The sequence below is a fragment of the Ostrinia furnacalis genome, unplaced genomic scaffold (assembly GCF_004193835.3).
Source record: "Ostrinia furnacalis isolate ACB-3 unplaced genomic scaffold, ASM419383v2 OfSCF1085, whole genome shotgun sequence".
Lineage (NCBI taxonomy): Eukaryota > Metazoa > Arthropoda > Insecta > Lepidoptera > Crambidae > Ostrinia > Ostrinia furnacalis.
This window is the reverse complement of record NW_021131324.1, coordinates 33,326-57,526: the sequence shown is the minus strand read 5'-3', so window position 1 is coordinate 57,526 and position 24,201 is coordinate 33,326. Positions and strand designations below refer to the sequence as shown.

Genomic DNA, 24,201 nt, shown 5'->3' with positions numbered 1-24,201 from the left:
CAATAGCGTGTGAAAGCGGGACGGAGATAGCCGCTCCCCATAAATACGGAATGAACCGCTCCAGCTGGCATGTATTGTATTGTATTGTATTGTCTTGTTCAGTTCAGAGAACAAGTGCTCCAAGCAACAAGTGATCTGAAGAAGCAAGAACTGAGAAAAGGAAGCGAATAATAAACGCGAGAAGTCTCAGCAAGTGAAATAGTGGTTTTATTCCTGCAAGTAGCACCTACTACGCCTGACATAGTAAGGGCAAGCTCTCAACGGCAGTCATCATCGTCCGGTCAGCGCTCTCGAACACACACAAACGCATACAGTCCACTGCAGTCCACCACATTTTCCTGGTCCTTCGAGCCGGATCACCACATTTTCCTGGTCCTTCGAGCCGGATCACCACATTTTCCTGGTCCTTCGAGTGCCGGATTACGGGAATAGCGAAGATGCCTGTCACCAGGTCGGAGAAGCTACGAGGTGCCGCCGCCGCGGCTAGCGCCGCCGCCGCAGGGAGAATTACGTCGCCGCCGGTTCATGGAGGAAGTACTCCGACGGAAACCACGGATACTTCATCAACGCTNTAGAAGGACCCTGTATATTTCTTTAGTGCCGTGCTAATTTCTAGGTTAATTGTTGCGTTTTGAGACATATATTTTATGTCAGGTATATCTTTCCTTGACCAGTCCCCGAAGGCAGCGCCTGTTCACAGACATGACGTGTACACGTGCTCACGGCCCAGGCTTTAGAAGATATCTAAATATATAAAAGGAGAAACTGACTGACTGACTGACAGATCAACGCACAGCCTAAACGGCTAAACGTAGGCACTTGAAATTTGGAAGGGACGTAGCTTAGGTACCGTAGAGGTGCACTAAGAAAGGAATTCCCGAAATTCCCACGGGAACGGGAATTAGCGGGAAAGACGGGATTCACGCGTACGAAGTCGCGGGCGGCCGCTAGTGTAGTATAATTATCTCACCGAGCAGGTAGACGCCGTGGTCGTGCATCTTGTCGACGGAGGCGCGCAGCGGCTGCGGGCGCTCGCGGGGCAGCACGTGCAGCGGCAGCAGGCGCGGGTACGTGAACACCACCGACTGCTCCACGCCCGCCGTCAGCGCGCGGTACATCGCGCACGAGCGGTCGTCGCACGTTATGTCCGGACCTTGGAATAAAATAATCGTTGGTCAATATCCGGCTCGAAGGACCATGTGGTCAAGAGACGTTTTTGTTGCAAAATCACCTAGCTAGTGGTACTAGATAAGACGGTCACGAGCGGTCTTCGCACGTTATGTCCGGACCTTGGAAAATGGAAAATAATCGTTAGTCAATATCCGGCTCGAAGGACCATGTAGTCAAAAGAGATATTTTTGTTGAAAAATATCTCATAGTGGTACTACATAAGACGGTCATTTCATTTCACGTTATGTCCGGACCTAGAGAGTGTTAAACCGTTGGTCAATATCCGGCTCGAAGGACCATGTAGTCAAAAGAGATATTTTTTTGCAAAACAACACCTAGTAGTACTACAATGCGCACGAGCGGTCGTCGCACGTTATGTCCGGACCTTGGAAAAAAAATATTAAATCGAAAAAAATATAATATCCGGCTCGAAGGACCATGTGGTCAAGAGACATTTTTGTTGTAAAACATCACCTATTAATACTACTTAAGACGGTACATCGCGCACGAGCGGTCGTCGCACGTTATGTCCGGACCTTGGAAAAAAATAATCGTTGGTAAATATCCGGCTCAAAGGACCATGTGACCAGGACTCAAAATCATCTAGTGGTACTACATAAGACGGTCACGAGCGGTCGTCGCACGTTATGTCCGGACCTAGGAACAAAAAATATTAAATCGAAAAAAAAAACCGGCTCGAAGGACCATGTGGTCAAAAGCAATATTTTTGTTGAAAAATATCCCGTAGTGGTACTACATAAGACGGTACATAGCGCACGAGCTGTCGTCGCACGTTATGTCCGGACCTTGGAAAAGAAATATTAAATTAAAAAAATAATAATATCCGGCTCGAAGGACCATGTGGTCAAGAGACATTTTTGTTGCAAAATCATCTAGCTAGTGAATAGAATAGAATAGAATAGAATGTATTTATTGCTTTTTCTGTGTGGTACTACATCGCGCACGAGCGGTCGTTGCACGTTACGTCCGGACCTTGGAAAAAAATAATCGTTGGTCAAAATCCGGCTCGAAGGACCACGTATAGTCGCCACAGACTATAATAAATTTGTTACAAAATACTATTTAATAATTAAAAATACTATTGGTGTAAAGGTGATGTCCCAAAATGTATGGAAACTGGGCCAAGACCCTGTACACCTACGAAAAAAAGGCCTAAAATACCTACAATATTTTGTTATTATCCAATTTCTTTACAATGGCTACGTTAAATTGTACAATCAAAAAGAAAAATAATAAAATAGCAATACTGACCAACAAAAACCATCATGGTGGAAGGATGACATTTTGATGACGTCTGTCACTTTTGACAATTAGAAAATCGCATCTTGCAGTTTTTATTATAATAAATAAAAAATAAGAAAACGTATGAATGACGTGTCGATCAATATCAGATCACTTGGATTTTAGTTGATAAACTCAATAATCATAAAAACTACAAAAAATATCACGGTTATATCTAAGTGACAAATGAAATCTGACAGTAATTGACGTTTACAGTCTATGGTTAGTCTTTTTTTTCATCTGACGCCATCTTGTATGCCAATTGAGAGTGTTAAATTCTTAAATAGTTTTTATTTTTGTACAGCTAAATTATATGTCAGATATAGTTATTTGTATTTTTCCCTTCAGCAGATTTTTTGAGATGGTGTACAACCTCTGGGCCAGCATTGGGACATCTCCTTTCTTGAACAATTTATGTGTCAATAGAATGCTATTACATAACATGGGAAATTTTAAACGATTAACTTTTAAACTGTTAATAAAATCCGGCTCGAAGGACCATGTACAGTCGACACAAACACACAAGATCACATACCTCCCGCGAGCGCGTCAGACCGCAACAAACAGCTGGTGTATAGCGGCAGCAGCTTCATCGACTCAGGCAGCACGAGCTGGCCCGCCGACGATGGCGATGCGCAGTGCCGTCTGTAGGCCGCTAGTGAGCGGGCGCAGCGCGCTGATAGGGCTTCGCGGACCGCGCGCGGGCCGGCGTCTCGCAGCGCCCATACAGCTGGAAGGATAAGGGAGTTACTTTATTGAGTTATACCTACGAGTATACAGGGTGGAATTTTGTAATGCCACCTGGAGGGAAAATACTCTTAGTACTGTAAATAGAAAATTTTACTGAAAGAAAACATTCCTTTATTTTAGAAAAGGAAGAGAACTGCATTCAAAGAATTTCAAAAATTTACCGAAAATCACTACCATACCATACAATTTTCTGTACATAATTAAAATAATTTAAGATTTCATGGTTTTCCTTTCATTTGCTTAATCAAGTTTGTTAGAGAGATTTCATCCTAATACTTAACCCTAACGATCGATGTAATAAAAATACAGGGTGTAATTTTTAACAGATTTTAGTTGTTTCGATTCCCGAGTGTGGCAAGCAAATTTTTGGAAATCTTTGAATGCAGTTCTATTTCTTTTCAAAAATAAAGGAATGTTTTCCTTGAGAAAATTTTTCTATCTACAATATTAAGAGTACTTTCCCTCCAGGTGGCATTACAAAATTCCACCCTGTATACGTGTGGAAACGATTCAAGAAAGGCAGCGTCGCTAGAAAGCGGGCTTAGCAGGCTGATAGGGCTTCGCGGACCGCGCGCGGGCCGGCGTCTCGCAGCGCCCATAAGGCTGGAAGGATAAGGGAGTTACTTTATTGAGCTTTTCCTTTGTACGCGAGGAAGTTGTTTAAACAACACAGATGGACAATACTGATTGTTAGTTGTTACTTAACAAAACAGTGCCCCTCCCTGGAAATTATAAACTCTCTCATCTGTGCGGAAGAGCAAGAGAATTTATGGGATAGTGGGCATAAAGGAAGACGCTGGATGTAGGCTGCTATCAACCGGCCAATCTGGAAATCATATAAGGCCATTGGGGGAGGCCTATGTTCAGCAGTGGACGTCCTATGACTAAAATGATGATGCCAGGCGAACACCTGCCTTATGCTGCGGACACAAGGCTCACCTTGCTTCGTGAGGAAGTTGACGCAGGTGTCTAGCTCCATGCTGCGGTAGACGTCTGCCAGCTGGTGCACCACGTGGAGGATGCCAGGCGAACACCTGCCTTATGCTGCAGACACAAGGCTCACCTTGCTTCGTGAAGAAGTTGACGCAGGTGTCTAGCTCCATGCTGCGGTAGACGTCGGCCAGCTGGTGGCCACGTGGAGGATGCCAGGCGAACACCTGCCTTATGCTGCGGACACAAGGCTCACCTTGCTTCGTGAGGAAGTTGACGCAGGTGTCGAGCTCCATGCTGCGGTAGACGTCGGCCAGCTGGTGCGCCACGTTCAGCGCGAGGTTGAGGATGCGCAGGCGCCGCTGGCCGGAGCGGTGCGTGTAGAGTAAGGCTGCCTGGATGTAGACGCCGTCTTCTGCTGTTAACTTGTCGTCGTGCTTGATCTCGATGCCGATCGCCTTGTCCGCGTCTGGAGATAAGGTCAAAAGTCGGATTATCTAGGAAACAAGGGCAAATGTTAGTCGCTCACGTCTTGTATTGTGTTTTCAAATAATTCTGATTTTATACTTCTCCTCAATGGACTCCTCCATAAAATCAGAATTATCTTTAATTTCGAAAATCAACGTGACGTGTTAACATTCTTTGAAAAGAAACTAGCACAATAAACACATCATCGATGTAGGTTAAATGGCATTTCCTCGCTCAAAATCAGCATTAGTGCAAAAAAAATTAAAAAATTGCCATTCAGCACACCCAGATACCCATAAAAACGCAAAATCATTCATTGATTTCAATCACTTCAGTTCCCTAGTCTTCATGAAATGAAAATTATAATAATTTTTACTTGATAATATCCCTTCGACAGCTCCATAACTGTAGGACTTACCAAAGTAGCAAGTCATTCCTATCAATGTGAGATAATGATGATTGACGGACAATCTCTTTTACGCAAAAACTACTGAACGGATTTTGATCGAATTTCACAGCATAACTTTTAAAAATCAGAATAACATTAATCGGCAGCTGCTCAATAGAGCTACAATTCATAACAATAATAAATCGATTAATACTCACCAATAGCAGCCAGCTCCACATCCGTGGTGTTAGACATGAAGAAGTGCCCGTAGAAGTCTGTGGCGCGCACGCCGGTTGACGTACGTACGCGCATAACCGCATCGTGTGCGGTGGGCCGCGATACTACGCGCTTCACGTCCGCTACTAGGCGCGGGCCGTCGATGTCCGCCTGGATATAGAGAAATTAATGGTTTTAACAATAAAACAACTTGCTATCTCCGCTTGTACACAAACACATAGTTTTTGACAGTAGAACAACTTGCCGATTATCATCACCATTCAAACGTGATTCCTCCAAAGATTTTTAGGAAACTATAAGGTCCTTATTTCGGTACAGCAATTTACTATTGTTTTATAAAACTATAATTCAATGTTTTTAGAAAAGTTGTGCATGAGAATGATTGGTTAATGTTGTCACTCAACCAATTTATGAAACATAATCAAAATTCTTGCGTAGTTTTAAAAGAAATAGTGACTGAAAGAGTGGAAAAACCAAACTGTTAAGTAAACTCTAGTTATTCATAATCATCATCAAAGTATACTTTGGACAATCGAGTGAAGACTGAGATTGTTGGGGAGACGAAGAGGCGAAAGACCTGCGCGAGCTCCAGGTTGATAACTGGCAAAGAGAGGTCAGACCGTAGTGGAAATTCTTATTTCCGAAAGCAACGACTCGCTCGGATCGCTGCGCCATCTTAGCTGTCATCAAATACCAGAAACCAGTGGGCGTAGTGTGACTTTACATCAAATGCATACGACATTGACTGCGTTAAAAATATGTCTCCCGTCTTGAAAGTTTTCGCTAGGGGCGCTGTACAATCCGTCATACATTTTAATGTCACTTTTTTATGCAGTCACTAGTGAAGACGTTTGATGTAAACTCACACTAAACCCTCAGTTTTGAGCGCACCGTGAAGTAAGTGTACTTGCGACGACTCACTCTGGGTCGCTGTTCCATCTTAGCCACTTAGGTATCAAAGGAAGAAAACCAGAAACAAGTTCGTTGAACTCACCGTGAAGTAGGTATACTTGTGCAGCTGTCCGCCAGTGAGGCGCGGTAGCTGGCCGATGGTGGCGGCGTCCACGTATGCGTTGTTGGCCACGAACAGCTCCACGCACACACCTGCCGCCGAGCACAGCTGGCCCAGCTCGTTGTATAGAGTTGTCTGAGGAGCTGGAGCAAGGATATTCGATTAACAATCACCCTTACTTAACTGACAGATGAAAGTAATTGTGTCTGGTCCTGATCAGTACTACTACACTCGCGAGCAAAAGTATGGAATCACTTACATGAAGTTGTTTCCACGCGATCTTGTGTACTAACGAATTTGTTAGGAACAAAAAAAGTGGCACCATTTTAAAGATTAAACTTTTATCTTTAAATTGATACCAAATTCATTTAAATCACACCGGTATTTAAAAAGATACCCCGGCTGATGTGAAGAAGTAACGAAAAAGACATGTATGAACTGTTTGATACGTCGCGAGTTGTGGCCTATTTAGCCCCTATAAAAGCACGCGTTTTCAGATTTTTGCTTTCACATGTTGTTTTATACACATCTCCGCTTCTTTTGACACTTTACCTGGGATTCTACACCTTCAGAAGCAGCACAAATCGTTGCACTATTGCAAGAAGGGCTCAGCCAGCGGGCTGTCGCACGTCAGCGCCACATAAGCCAGTCCTGGGTTTCGAAAGTTTTAAGACGCTTTCGGGAGACTGGTGGCTTTATCCCGAGACCAAGTTCTGAACAGCGCCGGCGCACATCGCAGAGGGAAGACCGTTTTTTCATGTCAACCTCTCTATGAAATCGTCATTTGACTGGAATCGACGTCCAGTAAGAGCTCAGAAATGTTCGTAGGATAGCTGTTAGCGAGTAGACAGTTTGTCTAAGACATAAGCAATAGAATTTAACTCCAAAAAGGCCTGCCACAGGCTCGAAACTGACGGCAGGTCACCGATAAGCACGCTTTCAATTTGCTCGTACACATCTCGATGTTAAGTCGAGCAAGCCACCCCCATAAGCCACTGTTTCAGCGAACCAGCACTGCACAAATCGCTCCTCAGGCCGCCTATAAACCCGACCTCTTCGACTGCTGCCCTGCAAACACAGTTTGCATTCATCGGAGAACAGAACTCGCCTCCATTACTCGCCTTCCCATCGAGATGTGTACGAGCAAATTGAAAGGGTGCTTATCGGTGACCTGCCGTCAGTTTCGAGCCTGTGGCAGGCCTTTTTGGAGTCAAATTCTATTGCTTATATCTTAGACGAACTGTCCACTCGCTAACAGCTATCTTACGAACATTTCTGAGCTCTTGATGGACATCGATTCCAGTCAAATGACGATTTCATAGAGAGGTTGACATGAAAAAACGGTCTTCCCTCTGCGATGTGCGCCGGCGCTGTTCAGAACTTGGTCTCGGGATAAAGCCACTAGTCTCCCGAAAGCGTCTTGAAACTTTCGAAACCCAGGACTGGCTTATGTGGCGCTGACGTGCGACAGCCCGCTGGCTGAGCCTTTCTTGCAATAGTGCAACGATTTGTGTTGCTTCTGAAGGTGTAGAATCCCAGGTAAAGTGTCAAAAGAAGCGGAGATGTGTATGAATCAACGTGTGAAAGCAAAAATCCGAAAACGCGTGCTTTTATAGGGGCTAAATAGGCCGCAACTCGCGACGTATCAAACAGTTCATACATGTCTTTTTCGTTACTTCTTCACATCAGCCGGGATATCTTTTTAAATACCGGTGTGATTTAAATGAATTTGGTATCAATTTAAAGATAAAAGTTTAATCTTTAAAATGGTGCCACTTTTTTTGTTACTTACCAATTCGTTAGTACACAAGTTCGCGTGGAAACAACTTCATATAAGTGATTCCATAGTTTTGCTCGCGAGTGTAGCTAAGACATACGAAAGGCTAATTAACAAAAAGTAAAAGTGACTCCAAAAAAGAGCCAGTCTAACCAGAGCCAAAATTAGGAAACGTATAAAGTTTTCCGGCACCGACTCACCAAAATATCAATTATGGTATAGCCTGACCAGGAACATAAAAACCCTCGCCATGTTGCGGAAAATTAATGGTACTAATTTCTTTTAATGGCAACAGTAACTGAAAACTTCATTGAGATGTCACCTTGCATGTCAGTCTATTGCTGTCAAAGTGTAAACAAACTTTATTTTAAATGTGTGCAATTGATTTTGTGTNTCCAGTTGCCAAACAGAACAGCCGTAATATCAGTTGATCGTCTAAAACCAGCTTTTTTACTTAACGGCGAAGAAGACAGTTGCGAAGACTTCCGCGAGCAGCCGTCACCAGCAACATCGACGAGTCCTGAATCTTCACCAGAGCTAACTAAGCAGACAACCACCAGCATCGTCAAGAAGACCCGTTACGGACGAACTTCAAAACCCGTCGTTCGATTTAATTCATCATAATAATTTTATTGTTCTATTTATAGCATGCCTTCTTAAATTACATAACAATGCACTTGACTGGTATTTTTGCTTATACGGCAAATACCAGTATCAGTTTACATATCGCACCTGTAGTCACAATACTTGTTTTTTTTAGTTTCCCTACGTGATTGAATCAGAAATGAGGAGAGCCACAGGAGAACCAAAGTGACCGACATAGCCCGCAGAATCGCTAAAATCAAGTGGCAGTGGGCGGGGCACATAGCTCGCAGAGGTAATGGCCGCTGGATAATGATCCAGAATTTAAACCTACTTCTCTGAGCCTTTTTCCCATGAAAAATCACTATCTAGTTCGTCAAGTTCATCGAGGTCATCAAGTTCTGGTTGTTTAAAGGCTGCCTGAACAAGAGAGTACCTTATTTTCTAAGAAGTTGATTTATGTGATGTAGTTTTATAGTAATTTCATTCATTCATTTGTGTAACGTATTTATTTCTGATCGAGAATTTACATTTATTACTGTTACCATTGGTACCACATAATCCAAATTATTAAGTTTTAAGTTCATTAAAATTACTGATTTTTCTGTGTTAGTTTTATTTAATAATAATCATTTTTTTATTTTTCATCGTCAAATTTATATGAAAATAGTGACATTTCTACCGGAATTAATAATACGACATTAACACGTTTTTAATTGAAAACTGTCACTGTCTCAATTTTAGTGGAAAAGTGACACTATTTTTAGAGAAAAAATTAAATATTAAATAAACCATTATGATAATTTGAAAGATAATTATATTTCCATAAAAGCCAAATAAGCCACTACTGGTATTTAACAAAAAACAAAACATTTAATAGCATTTAGCTCATTTTGCAAGGGTTTTAAAATTTGAGCATTTCAAATGCTTTTCCTGAAAAATCGACTTTTTTGTATAGTGACAGTTTGATTATGAACGTGCGATATATTTAGCTTAGCTTGACAAGTGAACTATCTGTCCCTATTTTAGGCCAGATTACGAAAATAAGTAAAATTTTATTTTTAAATTTAAAATTATCGACACGATTCTCATCATTCATCATCATCACCATTTCAGCCATATGACGTCCATTGCTGAACAAAGGCTTCATCCAATGATTTCCATGTTGATCGATTGTAAGCGGCCTGCGTCCAGCCCTTTATATTGTCGTCGGTCCACCTTGTGGGTGGACGTCCCCCACATTCATCATTATCATCAGGTAATTTACTCTCCACTGCGGTTACTACACGACCCTCTCCAATTTAGTAGGTACCTACTTCTTTATTAAAATACAACTTTTTATTTGGCCGACTATTCTGTGTGTACTGTAAGTTATCTGGAGCGTAATTTGAGGGGCTTGTATGAGCATGAGCCCGTAATTATTACTTCTCTATAGCCTATGGTTGACAGCGCTTGAAAAATTTTTTGTGAAGTGTCGCAGTTGATATATTTAAAGTTAAACTTAATTACTATATATTCTGGTCATTATCACATACACACACATGACGTATGTTACGTATTTTCAAATCACTCTATTATAGTAAAAAACATAACCCTCCTTCTGACGCAGTCCGGTAAAAACAAGCTCTAAGCAGTTCCTTTAAGTTAGAATTTATTCGAACCACTTCGGAAGATGCTACGATCGCGGCAATTTGTAGCAAACATGACCGACCACCATGATAGCACATATGCTACGGAAATACGACTACGAGAGAGTACGGAGTCGGAGCAAGCTACGAAGCTGCTACAGCTATTGACTACGACATTATTGCTACGAAGTTTGGAGCTGTGGTGTTAGAATCGCTACTGTTTATGATTGACGAGCTTTGTAATACAATTTTGATACTTAATCGTAGAAAAATCAATTTAACGGAATTGAAATTTGAATTTCACGGTAATAAAAGCCTTTTGTACAATGCAAATAGATAAAAAATGTGATATAAAAGATCAACTGCTTATATTGAAATATATTAAAATACCTGAAATTTATTCCAGCTTTGACATCATTTCTTGGAATAAGTCTGAAGAAACAGTCTTAGACTTTTTGAGCCTCTGTCTGTATATTAAGCTGGTAAACATTGTAAATATTATGTAAAGTATCGCGTAAATACTTCAATGTATGAGAATAGAAATACAGTAAAAAGACCTCACGTTTCACATTGGGAAATACTATTCAATTGGACACTGTTGACCGAACTTTTGCGTTTTAACGACCGTTCGTAGTGGCGCGTGCGGCACACGAAAGACAAAAGTATTGTTACGTGCAATTGAATGTCCCAGTTCACGAAATATATTTCGTTTAGTCAATATCGAGTAACAATAGTTTCCATGTAAAACGTGCCTCACGATCATTGAATAAAACCGTGCGGTGATCACTCACAGCACGGAATAGCAATAAACTCGGCTTGTGAATGATGATTGCGGTTCTAGCCAGTTTAGTGATAGTAAAGGTGTGGATGCAGTAAGCTCTCATGTCATCATCATATTAACAATCATGTATTGAACACTCATCTTTTGAATCAAAACAGAGAAACTTGTTGAACATAGGCTTCCACTAATGATTTCTAGATTGGCCGATTAGAAATCTGCTTCCAGATACAACTTTTATAAAGTCATCTATCCACCATGTAGGTGGAAGTCACACCCTGCGCTTGCTGATACGTGACCTAAATCTTTATTCTTGCTGCCATCAGCTTTTAGATCTTTCGTGTTGAATTTGATATTTTAAGGCTGAGTTGCACCATCTTAATTTAACTTTAACAAACGTCAAAAATCTGTCAAATTTCATACAAAAAGCACTGGTTATTGTGATTGTTATGGTCAAAAAAAGGTGATGCAACTCAGCCTAAGGCTTAGTGTACCATCTTATTTTAACTTTAACAAACATCAAAGTCTGACGAACTACATACAAAAACGCCGGTTAAATTAATAGTTACGGTTAATGTTCTGGTGGTGCAACAGAGGAAAGGCTCGTGTATTGTGGGTATTTAATTTACAATGGTTACATTTAAGTGACTCATAATTTTTTTTTCTGGACTACTTGTCCCATCCAAAGTCCGAATATTTCAGAATCTGGCCGCAAAAAACCTACTTAATTGTCCTTTACTATGGTGCTAGTCAGTTTATTCGTCTGATTGTACTTCACGCTCAAGTTGCCGTATGACTGATGTAACTGCTCTTGGATCCATACGCTTGTCACATTTATGTGTTATACGACGGTGTCATGGTTTAGTTGCACCATTAGATTTTAATGCTATGTTGTCCACATTCCAATGGGAAGAGTTATTTACACATTTGTAGAATTAAATGACTGAAACAATTTTCACGGCGACAGTAATGTATGACGAGATGAAAGGTGCTGCGCATAATGTGTTCGGTCAAACAATCATTTGCAATATTTAATTTAGTCAAGAGCATTGTTAATTAATTAAATAAACTATACCTAATCTATACTAATATTAGAAAGCCGAAGAGTTTTTTTGATTGAACGCGCTAATCTCAGGAATAGCCTGTACTAGTCCAATGGGGATGTTGCCTAGGTNTTTTGTGTATTAAATTGCTAAAAACTTTTTATAGTCGTGAAAGAAAAGTGGTTCACAATGTGTTAAAGTATTTGTCGAAGAGAAATACTAAGGGTTCGGACAATATTTTCATTGAATAATGTTTCCGACAAAGGTTGTCAAATTGACTGACATGTTTATCGTATAGTACAGTCCACTATGAAAATTAACTGTGGTTTGTTTTAACTACCTATTTTAAAGTTTTTTGTCCCTTTGTAACTATTGAATTTTATGGAATTGGGAAAGAAGTACCGAGTTTGAAGCGTTCATGAGCAGACATTGCAGTTGAATATATTCAAGTTCTGAATTTGATTATTGATGAATAATAAAATAAATCGAACTAGCTCGATTGATGGTTTCATTTAATTTATTTAAACCAGGTTACCTATATAATCTTTATTCGTTAATTTATGAAAATATCAAATTAGCACGTAATCCTGAATCCTGATACATAAAGTTTGCCTATTAATTTAACACAGGTACGACTGTACTCAGTGTTGCACTATCAAATGCAATTGACGCGCCTCTATGCCAGGGTTTTTATGTTCCTGGTCAGGCTATATAATATTTTCTACTTTTGAGTGCAATAAATGTATTGCAATCAGCAGAAATAACACACTTGAAATATTAAACGGTGGGCTAGCGACAAACTGTTTAAATAATTTTTAACAAATTATGTATGGAATAGCTGCTGTGTCCGAGGTCTTTAGACCTAGCCCAGCTGGCCTGCCGTGTCTGCTAGAGAGAGCCCTGCTGTTGTGTGCTCACCCAGGATGGTCTTCTCCTTGTCGGTGCCGAGCAGCTTGCGGTCCTCGCGGCTGGCCAGGCGGCCGGGCGCCGTGCCCAGCGACGGCAGCGACGTGTGGAACACCAGCAGCTGGCCTGCTGTGTCCGCTGCCTTCAGTGCCTCTAGCCCTGCCTGGAAGGAAAGATATATTCATTATTATCCACCACAATTTAGACAGGAAGTTTATTGTATTGCACACCACAAATCAGACAGATGGGAAATTGGGTCACGCTCCAGCAGTGATGAGTAAATGGCAGTGGGTAATATGGTCTCGGTCTGCTTCGGCTATTGTAACAGCAGCCACTCCAGCAGCGGCACAGACAAGTCCTTCGCCTACAACTAAATAGGGTCAAGTAGGGACTTGACCCTTGACCTGCACAAGTTACAGTTCATCTGCGGCGGCTGTTGAAATAATGGCTTTCCAGCGGAAGCACACCTGCTGCCTAGTGGCCTGCTGTGGAACAGAATTGTCTCGGTTGTCGCGGAAAACAACAGGAAGCTAACAACAGCTGCTCCAGCGGCAAATCGAGGCAATACCAGGTCTCTCGCCAATACTTCTACAGCCAAGTGTAGTCAATACCTTGCTTTCACACACAGGTGATCTACTAACCTGCACGGCGGGAAGCAGGATGGTCTCGACTCTCACTGTCATCGTGAAACAGCTGCAAAAGTTGTTACAAAAACCGACACTCTAGCGACAGCGTACGCATTTTCACTCGTAAGACTCTCTGCCTAAGACTCTCTCTCTCTAACTCTACAGCTGCTTAAGATCTAAAACCTGCCTTCACGTACTAACCTGTACAGCTGGCAGCAGGATGGTCTCTGTCTCTTTATTGTCCTTGAACAGCGCGGGCAGCTGCTGCAGCAGTTGTTGCAGCACGGGCCCGCTGTCCTCAACGCGCACCAGCATATCCTTTGCTTACAGCTGAATGCAGTCAAGACCCTGCCTTCACACTGACCTGCACGGCTGGCAGCAGGATTGTCTCTGTCTAAGGAGACGTAATGGACAGCCGAGGCAGCACACACATCTCTCTTTCCTGTAGCTTACTGGAGTGAAGCTTTCTCGCACTGCGGGCAACAGGATGGTCCCGGTCTCTCTCGAACAAACGCAGCAGTTGTTACAAAAACCGGCACTCCAGTGGCAGCACTCTCAATTCTCTGTTAATAACTGGAGTCAAGCCTTCACAGACTGACCTGCACGGCGGGCAGCAAAATTGCCTCAATCTCCTGGTCTGGCGACCAGCCACTTGTGACAGTAGGTACACCTGCTGACTAGTGGAATCAGTCCTACCTGCACGGCGGGCAGCAGGATTGTCTCTGTCTCCTTATTGTCCTTGAACAGCGCGGGCAGCTGCTGCAGCAGTTGTTGCAGCACGGGCCCGCTGTCCTCAGCGCGCACCAGCAGTCCTTCCAGTAGAGGCACGAACATGTCTTGGACGTCGCCCACGGAGAACATCTGTGGTTGCGCTAAGGAGCCCTGCAAGTAAATAGATTATTACTAGCCCTAATGCACACATCAAAAACTGAACACAGTCCTTCGAGCCGGATCAATATTTTGCCCCCAATAGTTAAAAAGGCGCATCTAAATTTGTTTGTTTTGGATATGAGTTAAACTAAAGGACAGCTAGGAATTATCCTATTAAATAATTATTTGAAACTTTTTTATCTCTGTTTTGACTTGGCATGCATTATCAGGGCAGTATTATTAAGGCTGTACGCTAAAACTTGCGCGGAGGAAGAATGGGGATGTTGCCTGGGTCAAAAAGCAAGAGTTTTAATTAGTCCGTCAGTTAACTTATCAAAAAATACTCTACACGTATTTTTCACTTTTTCAAACTAATGAAAATTTAAAGAGATAAAGCGCCTCAAAGTTCATAAGAAGAGGCCCGTGACGTCAACGCTTGCTTAAAAATGCCACACGTTGTGACGTCGTGCGCAACTTCAACGCACCATAACTATGTAATTATTTGTTAGATTGACAAATAAAAATATATGTGTCCAATATTTTTTGATATTAAACATTACGGACTAAAAAAATTTTTTTAGGCAACTAGCCTATTTGAAAAAAATATTTTTTAATTAGATAGCCCATTTATCGAGGTATAGGTTAAATAACATTACTATACCAATAGGAGTAGAGCATCAATTCCAAATGTTGCGAAAACGGGAAAAATATTCAAACTATTTTAACGCGTACCTACGTAGTCGCGGGCACAACTAATTTATGATACCTAAAGTAACGTAATAGATTCTGTATTAGAACTATTCTTCTTGTATTTGTACCTACTTAAATAAACGAATACTCGTAAAACTTTCGTTATTATGTAGGTGTATCTTACGTAACACTGTAATCAATCTGAGAATTGACAGACACATCAACTAATAGAACTTATTACTTATGAACTAATAGAATTCTATGAACTAGATAGCCTCATCTAATAATTGGGTACTCCTTTAACCTAACCTAACCTAATAGAAATTCGATATGAAATTCAATACGTTTGACTCATAGATTAAGTATACTATAACGAGGATGCCTGCAGCTCCCGGCGAAATTCTAAGCGATCCGTCGAACATTCCGGCTTTATTTCCCGGGTGTAATACCCAACTTACGGACAAAGCATCCCTTGTACCGTCTAATACCGTACATGGTTTCACACTGCGTCCGCCGATTCACGACACCGCCACTCCTGCTACGATCAGGGTGTATCTGTCTGATGAGGCATATTGCGGGATAAATATGATAATTAATTTGTGAAAAACGTTTTGTCGAGGTTCGTGATGTAAGATAAGAAGGAGATATCTGTTACAAAGTAACTACGATCAATACGTGATAACAATATTACGGTGTCCAAGATTACGGACAAAAAAGTTGCATCTTCTTTGCACTACGTTTTTTGAGAGCCAGTTACTTAGTTTAAAAAATATATTTTTGGATGACAAGTAACATTCAAAATACGTCCTCCTGGGGGGAATCTTGAACAGGTGTATAGAACACTCAAAAGCCCCCTGGTTCTAATGCATAGTCACGAGTAATTGAACCAATTAATTTTAAACCTTATACTTTAAATTTAAAGTTCAAAATCTATTAAGAAAATCCGTATCTTTGTGGTGGATTGATCTTCTGCTATCTGTACACGATAGGACGCATGTTGTCGTGTGGCGAATATACGCCACAGAGGCTGGAATGCACGCGACAAGTAGGCAATGCCGTTGGTTTTGATCGCGCTCGTATCACGTTTGTTGGTAACGTATGACGCTGCCAAACTATATCGTCTGATATAAAAAGCGTCTGACAGTTATTATCTTGCTCAAAAACTTACAATAGATAAAGAGAGATGCATATAATATAGTTGATCGTTGACTTATCACACTGCGCCAACGAGGACTCTATTCTTCGCACTGCGTCGGCGAAGAGTAGGTATTTTCTAGCTTGTCACAGCGAAAAGAGCTGTCAAATATAATTTTGCTGAGCGATGTTCGCTTCGCAGTCTGAATACTCGAATAGACTATCCTGCTGAACTTCTCTCTAACCCAGCGACACAATTATTGAAAATTGAAAAATTATTGAATCATTGTGTTACGTTTCTAAAGCCAGAAAATGTTTGACAGTCGTTTCATCGTGGGACAAGTGCCATAATATCGGGACACCTGGCAATACTAACTACAACATAACTGTACGCGTGTACCGCATAACCTCGACCCAACTCCGGACATCCCACAAGTTTCCCTATTCGAAGACCGTTTCGGTCTAAGCGACTTTACGGCCTTTTGGTTTGGATTATTCCACTTTGTTCCTCTGGGTGATATCACCAGGGTGAAGAAAGTGGAATTTTTAGTGTTCTCATTTAACCTCGGAACCATTTTTTTAAATTCTTTCATTCATTTATTTTTTCCAGGTGAATTGAGTTGATTGAAGCGGTCGCCTTTGTTCACCTAGGAATAAATTCAACCTGTTCAGATGCAAAACCTGGGTGAATTCTTCCTAGGTGAACAAAGGTGACCACTTTAGTCAAATCAATTCACCTGGGTGATATCACTGGGGTGATATCACCTGGGTGAAATGATTCCGAAGTGAAATAAAGACACTAATTTTTTTTTTTCACCAAGGTGATATCATTGAGATGAACAAAGTGGAATAAACCTTTCGGTTGAAATTGGGTGGGCTGATGTGTTTATACGGCAATAATACACTCTTGTATGTTACAATCGGGGAGATTGGGCTGGATTGGTTTTAATTGTTTCAAGTTTATAAGTGGTTTCGTCGTGGATTATAAATTTTAGATTTTTGTTACTAAAAGTGGTGTGTATTTGGTTATTATAATGTGAGCAACTCGTAATTAAAGTAAACGAAATTAAATCCAAAACAACAAACAATGAAAAATCAAAACTAAGAGTTTTATAGTTACCTACTTATAATATTTTTGTTTTCTAGAATGTACTATTGTACCTACTACCTTTATCGTAACCGTAAGAAGTTAGTTTAACCTACAAAAGTGCGATTCTGTTCTATGTACCTACTGATTTTTGTGTTATTAGATTTCTCTATTTATTAAGAATTCAGCATTTCTCTGGAACAAAACGTCTCATATTCAACCTGTCATATTATGTAACCAAGACTTATTTCCAATCATTTCCAATAAATAATTATACATTATAAAATATTCTGGGAATACGTAAAATTACTTGCCAAACTGAAATGGCTAACGCTTTCGCCCCTACATGAAACAGTCACTTTGTCAAGTTAGTTTGTACACAAAGTCACTTGTTTGTCTGATATTCTAAGTAATAACAATTTAGCTTGTTATACTGTCAACTTAAGTAGACTCGAAGTTACCTTCTCCAACTTACCTCAAGTCCGAGGCAGAGTGCATCCAAATCTGATACATTTCAAGTTTCTGCGCTTCGGACTTCATAGACTTGTTCAAGTTCCGCTTTGTCTTTCGAGTTTCAGTTAATTATAACTGGAGGAATAAGACAGGGTTATTTCTCAGTTTACTTTGCTTTAATTGTGTTTTATTTTGCTGATATTAGACTCAGGAATATCCCCTAAGAATGAAGTTCATAATGATTCATTAATGTTAAAAGTTTAAATCAAAACATTACATCAATGTCACTATGACAGCAGCTCATTGGCTATAATAATACTGTTAGAGTAGGCGCACACCGTTGATTTTTAGTTGGCCGATAGTTGTGCCCGATTTTAAATTGTATGAAGAATCGGCCAAATCGAATCGGCGTAGTGTGCGCACTCCCATACATGCCCATACTGATCAACTGCCGGACTAAACTATCGGTCGACGAAAAATCAACGGTGTGCGCCTACTCTTAGATTGTAGTATTTTTCTTGGAATGACGAAATCATGAATGAAATATTCTGAAAGTATACTTAATTTTATTAATTAATTAATTTACAATATGCACTCTATTGTTAACCAACTTCTTTTTACTACTGCACTTTATGTAGGTATGTGTAAGTAATAGCTGTGGTAATAGGTACTCATTTTTTCGTTAGTTTCAGCAAAATTATGTCCACTTCTGGACAAAGGATTTTCAATAGGTACAGGATACAGGTGCTTAATAACGCGAATAAATATTTTTAACTCTCTCGTAAAGCTACTTTTCGGCAGAAATTTTCCATCAGTCCATAACTACATCGAGGCATACCTACTTACTACATCATTATATCACCTCATCAGAGTTTCACAGCCTATTATTTTAAGAATATCAAAAGTTTAATTTCTCGGCTGACGTTAACTTGTTGAGCTGCGACACAGCGCCGTAACTTCATTCTTGAGCAGCGAACTTGCGAAATTTATATTTCACGCGTTACAAAGTTAAACCTGGCTCGCAAACTCTGGGAGAGTGCGAGCTTGTTGATAGGAGAGAGCGTGAGACAAACCAAACGCGAATGTGGTCGAAAAGTCCTTTAAAGAGCCTCCGTTGTTGAAAACATTAGCAAAGAGGTTTCAATACTTTTTATGCGTAATTTAAGAAACAAAACAAAAACGTTACTCTTTTGTTTGACACTTCAGAACTACATGCTTTAGTTTTATTTCAGTAGTGTAGTGTGCCAGTTTTTCTATCCGTAATTTATGACAAGTGATTAGAAAAATTATCATCAAAATGCGTTTTTTACACAGTAGCACAACAGTAGCTTGACTCTCAGTACAGTTTTACTATTTGTTAATGGCAATAATAGTAAGTGAGTCTTTGAATATTATTTGACTTATCTCCAAATGTCAAGTATCTTCAGGTTTATAGCAGGTATTATACAACTTAATTTCAAAATAAGTCGCTATCGCTCGTCACCGTGTTGTATTCTCCAACAATGGTGGGAGAGAAGGGAAGGCGCGACACTTTAGAATTTTAGAAAATTCCCGCGACAAAACTTGCCGTTTTGGAGTCTTTCGGACGGTAACAAGCCGTAATTTATCGTTGACAGTGTCAATCTAAGTTTGCAATAGTATCAGTGAAGTTTCAAATCGGAATGAGGAAGTATAACGACATTAGATTTGAATACCCCAACTAAAGTCGCTGACATAGCCCGACGGATTAGCAAGCTGAAGTGGCAATGGGCAGGGCACATGGTACGCAGAACTGACGGCCGATGGGGCAGCAAGGTTCTGGAATGGAGGCAGCGTACCAGAAAACGCAGCGTGAGACGTCCACCTATATGGTGGATCGACGACATCGTAAAAGTAGCAGGGAAGCGCTGGACGCAGGCCGCTACCAATCGATCAACGTGGAAAGCATTAGGGGCGGCCTATGTTCAGCAGTGGACGTCCTATGGCTGAGAAATCAGATGATGACGACACCAACTGTTCAACGTTTTTAGTAAAACTAATCTTCAAAGTTATAAAGTTTTCATTTCGTTTTTCAAGTGTATGTTTAAGTATAGTTAAGCATACAACCGTAGTTTATAAAATGTATGTTATTATGTGATTTTTGCACTTGATATTTTCACGCTTTCTCCCCAATTTGTGACAATTAACTCTAATTAACTCTTGAGGTGAAAATAATTGGCTATTGAAATTGACCTCACACCTAATTAGGAATTACACTAATTAGTCTTATCCATGTTTTTCGCAAAGCCTGAAGTATTTAAAACATTAGTAGACCTCGAAATGAAAACTCAAATTTTATGCCTATACTCTGTGGAACAGCCTAAGCTGGATTGCACCATCTTACTTTAACTTTGACAAACGTCAAAAATCTGTCAAACTCCTTACAAAAAACACTTGTTACCGTCATATTTACGGTCAAAGTTAGGTGGTGCAACTCAGTCTAAATGGTCGCATGAAACCGCTGTAATAATAATATTGATGTCTATTGTGTCTCGATTCACTGGTACTTGAAGGGCTAAAGAGAATGATAGGTTCTGTAACAGTATTTTACTACGAAAATTCCAATTAACTGATATTAATACGTTAGCTTCCCCCAATGACTTCTACATCGCGCGGTTGGTAGCGAAATCCAGCGCCTCCCTGGTGCCTTTATCAGGTCGTCGATCTACCTTGTGGATGTACCGACTGACGTCCGACGACCGACGGATTGGGCTGGCCTATGTTCAGCAATGGACGTCCTGTGTTTGAAAATAAATGATGATGATGATGATGAATTACCTTTTTTTTCATCATCATCATCATCATCATTTCAGCCACAGGACGTCCACTGCTGAACATAGGCCTCCCCCTTTTTTTTAACCGAGGAAAATGGCCTATCCATACCTACCGCCGGGGGACGGTAGGTTATGTGGGGCTCGAATCCACTAAAAAGCTGTGGTGTTCCCTGTGCCGCATACTTAGTGGTCGGCGGCTTGGGTACCTACTAGAACCTACGTTAGCCCACATTATTCCAAAAAGTGGTCAAACTGCAGGAAGCCAATAGAATCTCGTAATATTCATAAATATGCTACCGTAGCGATGTTCGAATAATGCGATACAATTTATCCGTTGGATAAGCTAATATGCACATAATTTTTGTCTCAGGTGGCACACTCTCGGTATATTTTGCAAAGTGCACGAATAAACTAGACGACTAAGGGTTCTGTTTAAATCCTGAACTAGGTATGGATATGGTTTATTATACAATAGGTATAACATTGCCGTTCGTTCGTTCGTTTCAGCCAAATGACGTCCACTGCTAGACAAAGGCCTCCCTAAGGATTTCCACAACGACCGGTCCTGCGCCGCCCGCATCTGTTCGCAACAAATGCCGTTGGCTGAAGTCTTATCATAGTTCAGTCAATGAATGCCTTAACGACGGTGTAGAGAGAAATCCGTGGAACAAAATTTCTGACCTCGGGACTTTATTTAGCCTAGTTAGGTGGTGAACATAGCAAAAGTCCCCGCCCTTAGCCCTTGAGCCGGCGGGGAGAGGGGGGTTTAAAGGTATCACTTTTCGGTTTTTCGCTTAATTCTCGGAAACTATGCGTCCTAGTGACATGACTACTATGAACCAAAAAAAGCTTATTCAATTTGCTACAGGTGAGACCGTCAAGTTTTTCTATATCTTGTATAGTTTTTACGGCATCTGCTCTAGAAGGTCTGTAAAATTGGAAATTTTATTGTTGTCTTACATGTTCCTTTCAGGAGAAAATCGATTAAATCAACATTGAGCAAACACTATAGACATGCGGGAGCATGTTAAACCTAGTTCCAGGGAGGGGACTGCACCGTGCGTATATTTAGACGAACCAATTAGAGCCACTTTTGACTCCTCATCATTCAAAAACTACTGTGCATTAACACTTCAAATTTGGCTCATGTATTGAGACTTGCAAGATATACATCAGCTTCAAATTTCATAAATATACCTCAAACGGTTATTTAGGTATTGACGTTCAAAAATCGATATTTAGAGCACTAAAATCTATCTATCACATGTGAAATGTTAAAATTTACTGGTTTTTTATTTGTTCCTTTGTATTTACATAACTACCTTTCTGGATGCCAAATTTGAACCTTCGAGGTCATCTGGAAGTGGTTAGAATTTGGTCTATAGGTCAGACATGTAGATTTTTGGACGTCAATATCTAAAGAACCGTTTGAGGCATATTTATGAAATTTGAAACTGATGTATATCTTGCAAGTCTCAACACATGAGCCAAATTTGAAGTGTTAATGCACAGTAGTTTTTGAGTGATGAGGAGTCAAAAGTGGCTCAAAGTGATTCGTCTAAATATACGCACGGTGTAGTCCCCTCGCTGGAACTAGGCTTAACATGCTCCCGCATGTCTAGAATGATTGCTCAATGTTGATTTAGTCGATTTTCTCCTGATGGGAACATGTAAGACAAAAATAAAATTTCCAATATTACAGACCTTCTAGAGCAGATGCCGTGAAAACTATACAATTTATAGAAAAACTTGTTTATCTCACCTGTAGCAAATTGAATATGCTTTTTTTGGTTCAAAGTAGTCATGTCACTAGGACGCATAGTTTCCGAGGATTAAGCGAAAAACCGAAAAGTGGCACCTTTAAACGCCCCTCTCCCCGCCGGCTCAAGGGCTAAGGGCGGGGACTTTTGCTATGTTCACCTCCTAACTAGTCTAAATAAAGTCCTGAAGTCAGAAATTGTGTTCTACAGTTTTCCATCTATAATGCTTTATTGACTGGACTATCAATCTAAAATATAATAATAATAGTGATATCTAACAAATTGCCTTTGTCATTGGCATGAAATGTATTTTTCTTTTTTCAAGGTCCATTAACTTTATGAAGTAACGTTGATGTAAAAACACGGCAATCAAACGTATCATTTTAACATTTAATGAAGTCGATGTATATTTTGCATAGTTTGATAACAGAATAAAAAAATCTGAAGAGAACTGAAATTTAATGTAGAGACAGGTTCAATTCATACATCCATCCTTGTCTTAAGCAACGTGCTATATTATTTGGTTCGCATTTTTATGGCGAGGGGACATTATGCACCGGCCCGAGGTGAATTTTAAGTTCATTATAATATTCAATATATTTTGTATTATATTGGGGTGGAGGAATGACGGTCGTAAACCCATTGTATACCAATTGCAAATTTTATGTCATTATGGGTAATACTCGTATAATACTTTGGTTTAATGTTATGTAGATTAAGTGTTTTGTAAAGTTATTCACCAACTATTCTTCCTTTGTGCTTTTTCTAAGATGTATTCATCTAATTTTTATGCCACGATTCGTTTAGTTTAATATTTAGGATGATCTTTTTCGTTAATCGTGTGGGTCTTGATGGGTAAAAAAAACTTAATGAGCCGCCATACTTATTTTTTGTGAAAATCAGGTTGCTTCAATCTTGTAACGTCTCAAGCAAACTGGGCACAAATACACAAAATGATTTTATATTACGTATGTATCACAAAAGAATCGAATACCTATCGAAGGAGAGGACGGTATTCATTCAGAACTCAATACGTGTCACACAACGAACGAAAATTATACTTATTAAATAGCAAATAATGAAATAATTTAACGCACAAAAATAAGGGGAAGAAAGTATATAACTCATTCATTAATTTCTACATGTTCCCAATGAAAGCTTCATTGTTGTGTCATAAAGAGAGTAAATCCATTCAATCTTTGAATGTAAATCATTCCACAGATGATCTCATACATGGTGTATTGGTGACCTACAAATGTTCGTCACGTGTTCCTTGACATAAATCCGAACAATATAATTGGGGAATTCATACATTCGTGCGATTGCACATTGTTCGTGACTGGCTCGCTGAGTTGCCAACACCATGCCGTAAAGAATGCAGCCAGCTAATTTTGTTTTGAACTCGAGATGCAGCTTGATATGTTAGTACCTAACTATTGATAGAATAACGGTAGTCAGTTGATATTCCCAATATTTCCTGTATAAACAAACCTACCGATAGTAGGTATCCGTTTCAAAATGAAACATTAAACGTTAAAGTTTATCAACGACACAACTGTAAACTAAAAAATATTGAAAAGTAAGTAGGTAATTATTGATAGTCAAAAATATTCATACAAATCTGATTTTATTATAAATTTTATTTTGTATGCAAATTAAAAAAAATAAAATGATAATTACTAAATTTCTGACTTCACTATACCATTTTGTTAACATGGGCTAGTATCGGTTTATAAACCCACTTACCTAACACCCTGTATCCGTGACCTTTACAATTTACTAATAATGTAAAAAAACCTTGCTGTTATGTCCTGACTT

At 40.1% G+C, this 24,201-nt stretch overlaps 1 protein-coding gene across 1 annotated transcript; it reads right to left on the bottom strand.

Moving 5' to 3' along the window:
• Positions 1-970: 970 nt before the first annotated feature.
• LOC114351113 (protein transport protein Sec24C-like) lies at positions 971-20,256 on the bottom strand (the record flags this gene model as incomplete). Its single annotated transcript, XM_028302179.1, has 8 exons — positions 20,251-20,256; positions 14,294-14,479; positions 12,984-13,134; positions 6,240-6,400; positions 5,227-5,395; positions 4,409-4,621; positions 3,008-3,202; positions 971-1,153 (listed from the first exon to the last, which is right to left on the bottom strand). Coding segments are annotated over exons 1-8 (1,264 nt in total), but the record flags the coding sequence as incomplete, so codon positions are not given.
• Between the last annotated feature and the right edge of the window lie 3,945 nt (positions 20,257-24,201).